At 34.7% G+C, this 5,105-nt stretch overlaps 1 protein-coding gene across 1 annotated transcript in view; it reads left to right on the forward strand.

The window, feature by feature from the left end:
- The window catches only part of LOC111495945 (probable serine/threonine-protein kinase WNK9), a 3,849-nt gene extending 597 nt beyond the window's left edge, over window positions 1-3,252 (forward strand). Inside the window, exons 3-7 of the mRNA XM_023146138.1 lie at window positions 248-475; window positions 579-799; window positions 1,005-1,162; window positions 1,258-1,678; window positions 1,782-3,252. Of these exons, the coding sequence (XP_023001906.1) occupies window positions 248-475; window positions 579-799; window positions 1,005-1,162; window positions 1,258-1,678; window positions 1,782-2,458 (1,705 nt within the window). The 3' untranslated portion in view covers window positions 2,459-3,252. The remainder of the gene's footprint in view (window positions 1-247; window positions 476-578; window positions 800-1,004; window positions 1,163-1,257; window positions 1,679-1,781) is intronic.
- The last annotated feature ends 1,853 nt before the right edge of the window (window positions 3,253-5,105 follow it).

The raw sequence follows: 5,105 nt of genomic DNA on the forward strand, positions 1-5,105 counted from the left end.
TTTTTTTTTTTTTTTTTTTTTTTTTTTTTTTGTTTTCGATGTTTTCGGTCTCTATTTGACTTTCTTTCACTTACATTTTCCATTTATTTCGAGAATTCGATCTCTTCTTCTTGTTTGGTTTTTGTTTTTTTGGTTCTCCTTTTCCGATTTCCGCTCTTGAACCGCATTCAGTTTAGTTAATTTGGATCAGTTTTTGGAAATGAGCATTCGATTGAGGTTTTTTTATTTTCTTTTGTTTTTGTTGCAGTTACAGAGCGTTTGATGAGTATGAAGGGATTGAAGTTGCTTGGAACCAGGTCAAGCTCTGTAACTTCCTTCAATGCCCTGAAGATCTTGAGAGGCTATACTCTGAGATTCATCTTTTAAAATCATTGAAGCATAAGAACATTATGAAATTTTATACCTCATGGGTCGATACTGCAAATAGGAACATCAACTTTGTTACTGAAATGTTCACCTCTGGGACTTTGAGGCAGTAAGAATGCTTTTGAACATTCATTCTCACCCTTCACTTTCTACAAAAAGGCCTTATTCCTTCTTGGTTTCTGCTAAATTTTTGGTCGGTTCTCTTCTTACAGATATCGGCTAAAACATAGGAGAGTTAACATTAGAGCAGTGAAGCGATGGTGCAGACAAATCTTGAGGGGTCTTCTCTATTTGCATAGCCAGAACCCCCCTGTGATCCACAGAGATCTCAAGTGCGATAACATTTTAGTTAATGGTAATCAAGGAGAAATTAAAATTGGAGATCTTGGTCTCGCTGCTATTCTCCGGAAATCGCATGCTGATCATTGCGTCGGTATGATTATCTTCTTCAAATTCTGTGAAATTTTGGTTGAAATGAGGATTGATCGAGATCCTGTAACCAATTCTTCATCCATTTCATCTTTGGCTTTCTGATTCTTAATGCTTTTCCAATGAATCTTTTTCCTTGAATTGCTGGTGAGTTCTTGTGACAGAAGTCTGTTTGTTAGATGCTTATTATTATTGTTGTTACAAAACAGGGACACCAGAGTTCATGGCTCCTGAAGTATATGAAGAGGCTTATAATGAATTGGTAGACATTTATTCTTTTGGGATGTGTGTTTTGGAGATGGTTACATTTGAATATCCATATAGTGAATGTAATCATCCTGTTCAAATCTATAAGAAAGTAATTTCTGTAAGATCTCCTTCTCCCAATGAGCATATATTTTTCTTTAATCCATTATGTGCTGGACGAAAAAGTTGATTCCTTATCATGCTTTCTAATTGTAGGGAAAAAAACCAGATGCCTTATATAAAGTGAAGGATCCGAGCATGCGGCAATTTGTTGAGAAATGCTTGGCACCAGTCTCTTGTAGACCTTCAGCAAGGGAACTTTTGAGTGACCCTTTTCTCCAAATTGATGATTGTGAAAGTAAGTTACAACTTTCAGGATGTCCGAGAGAACTCAACGGTATTGCTTTTACTACAGCACACCCTTTCCTTGAACGACAAGGAAGTTTCAGCTCGATTAATTACTGTTTGGAGGCCTCAGATGAATGGAGGTGTCGTTCGGTTCAGACTGAACCTGATGGGTTTGAACTTTTTGAGAATGATGATGATGACCAATTGGAAAACCTTGATAACAGTATTAAGGGGAAGATAAGAGAAGATGGCAGCATTGTTCTTAGACTTAGGATTGCAGATAAAGAAGGTAGTGGCATATTTATTTCCTCCTTTTGTCTTTGGTCATGGAATGCTTGATTTCTATTAAGAGTTACAGAAATGTTCACTTGAAAAATGTGGAATATGTGCAGGACGGATTCGAAACATTTACTTCCCGTTTGACACCAAGAATGATACAGCATTAACGGTTGCTACTGAAATGATAGCAGAACTTGATATTACCGACCAAGATGTGATCAAGATAGCTGAAAAAATTGATGGGGAAATTGCTTCCTTGGTACCTGAGTGGAAGTCGGGGCCTGGAATAGATGAAACACCTCGTATCTCTTACGATGGTGGCTGTCAAAGCCACGACGCTGCTAACCATTCATGTGATCATAGTTTGATAGGGAATAACCAAAATGGAGAAAAACTCTATCAGATTTTAAACTTGAGCACAGTTGAACGTGCTTCGGTGCACGAACTTTTCAAGCAGGACTCCCTCAAAGCTGATCCGCCTCCAGAACCTGTGGTAGAGAGTCCACCAAAAGTGTCAAGCCAGCATTATCAGCCAAACTCAGTCCTCCTTGAAAATCCAGCTCTTGGTTCTCATAGTTTTAGGCATAGCCATTCTAATCAAAATTTCAAGAAAATAGGCCAGTCGATCATTGTTGGGGATGACAAAGAAAAAATACTAGATAAAAATGCCATTGCAAGAACTTCACTCAGAAGCTTGCTGGGTTCCCGATCGCTGTCAACAGTTCCGTCCTATCGTGAAGATAAATTTGCATCCCAAATTCATCGAGAAATTAGATGGCTATGGAATTGAGAAAATTTAGAGAAATCAGTTGGAACTTTTCTTGCTGCCCCTCTAGATTGCAACAAACAATTGAGGATGCAGCTGAAAACATGGTTTTTATCAGATAAGACTGTGAAGATTGAAATCATAGTTGGTGTGAATAATGTCATTATAGCTGCCCCGTTCAGATGTCCAAAGGACCCGAAATTGCGAGGCGTTTGTTAGAATCTTCAACTGCAGAGTATATTTTCAAGAGTTCATATTACAGGCACATTGCCTCCATAGACCAACTCTCTACTCATAGATGCTGTTTTTATGTTGCACAGAAACATGTAAGTTACTCTCTTCCCTTCTGAACTTCTTACTCTTACAGTCATACCTTTCTTTCTTCTTGATCATTGCTCTGCTTCACATGATATTACAAATTATAATGGTTATTCTCTTATATACAATGAAGAAAGGTGCAAGTTTTCACTTTAGCTATAACTAGCTTGGTTTCAATGAAACTTTGTTCATTATCCATGAGATTTAAGGTTGGCCGAGTTTGACATGATTTTTCAGTGGAAAGTGAGAGTGTTTTTAGTTGACTAAAACCAAATGTTTTGATGATTAGTTCTGCCCTTTTCTTTTATTTTTTACTTTCTTGCTGGAGTGGTTTCCAATCAAGTATTTGGATAAAAAGCACTCTTGCAAACAGGATTGACTTCAATTCAACTGTTAATGTGCATTATTTTTCAAACTATGGGGTCCAAAGCTGCTGATCTGAATACAAGTTGCGAACTTTAAGTCCAAATTTGTATAATTTTGCTATGGAAATTGTATGGATGGACGAAAGCTGTATTGAGTGGTAGAGATGATTGGAGTATTTGTCATACGTTACATCTTTTAGAGGAAAAAACTTAAAAAGTCCACTCTTCTTGCATTTATTTGCTACCTTTAGATGGGATGAGTTTATGGCTCAATAAATTTGTAATGGCCCACTTTTTCATTATTGGTTTTAAAAAATATTACCTACTTTGTTATTGTCCATTTGATTAGAGGACATATTAAAGTGTTTATCTAAGCTAGTTGGCATTTATGCATAGGTTCAGGTTGAATGAGAACACATTAGATATTTTCCTAAACTAGTATGTCATTGAGAGTATTCAACTTGAAATGTAAGAAATAGATTAGTTTTAATGGTGAATCTAAGCACTAACTTATATTATGGATCAAATATCAAAAATTTGAATCTTTTATTCTAATTATTTTATTTTATTTTCTGACGTCGCACATTTTAAATAACTTTTTCTCACCTATCCCATTCTATCCAGCTTTTTATAATTTGGATTTACTTTTTCTTAATTTTACGTTCTAAAAATTTTAAAAATTTAAATCATGGAAAGCACTAATTTGAAAGGCGTGGTGGGTGGGTTGTCCCTCTCAAAGCACGCACGTTCAATTAGCAACACAATTTCTGCTAAATTACTTATTTTTGTTATTAAACACGTTTTAAGAAATTCCATCCATTTTTAATTGTATTTAATAATTCTCTAATATTCCGCATTCTTTTAACTTAATTAATTTAGATATACTATAGAGATTAAATTTTACATTTTTCTAAATTAAGAAAATTAAATTTTGCAATTTAATCAAAATGAAAAAAATGAAAACGACAAAATATATTTAATTATTAATTAAATTGGTATTAAAATATGATAATTATGGGAAGTGGTTAAATGAGTTGTTTTGGAATTGACCAAACATCAGAAGTAAGAAATCCTCGGTAATGGTCCAAACAGAATTTAACAAGAAAAGAAGAAAAAAAAACAACAACAACAACAGAGGGTGGCAGTCAACGACACGTTTCCAAGAACATCTTCTTCAAGACCCAACTTGAATGCACAATAAAGCTTAACTAACACCCATATATATATATAGATATATATATACACTAATAATAATAATCACTTGTTTTATCCACAAATTGATTTAAAATCTTTTTTTTTTCCTTTGATTTTCCACTTTAATGCCCCATTTTGCTGACTTACACTCTATCCATTCACACTATGTGTTCACATTGATTCGGAAAAAAAAAAAAAAAAAAAGTGGGTAAGAGAGATGTCCATTTAACCTATGAAAAGGAAGAGATTTTATTTTCGTTAACTAAACTGTATGTCTACAAAAATTCTGAAAGTTTTTCGTGAGTTATTCTACCAACAATGACACCCCTATAGAAAAACGAATCTCACCTTAGAATAACGTTGGATCTATCTCCTTTGCACGTACCATTGGGAAACGCTTTGACATGGGTTTTTCGTGTGGTTGATAGCAGTGGATGCGCTCTAGACACCAACAAAATTGATATCAGAAAAAAAGAAAATAGGTCTAGAGAAAGAGAGAGAAATTTGTTAGATATAAGTGTATGTATATGAATGAAATTAATATTACATATAAAGATAAATTTATCTTTCTGAAATTTATATTACATGATTGAGATGTCTTAATTCATATTTGTTTGAGTCATGACGACTACATTTGGGGCGCACTCCCGCCAACTCAAGCAAGGATATGCTAATGTTAGTTTTTGCTATAGTTTGTCCTATGAGTTCCAAGCCAAGTCTGAGAGAAGAACAAAAAGCCCCGAGTGGGATAGCCCACAACCATGAGGTATTCTTTGTTTGACATGCTTAGTTGA

The sequence above is a fragment of the Cucurbita maxima genome, unplaced genomic scaffold (genome assembly GCF_002738345.1).
Source record: "Cucurbita maxima cultivar Rimu unplaced genomic scaffold, Cmax_1.0 Cma_Scf00002, whole genome shotgun sequence".
NCBI lineage: Eukaryota > Viridiplantae > Streptophyta > Magnoliopsida > Cucurbitales > Cucurbitaceae > Cucurbita > Cucurbita maxima.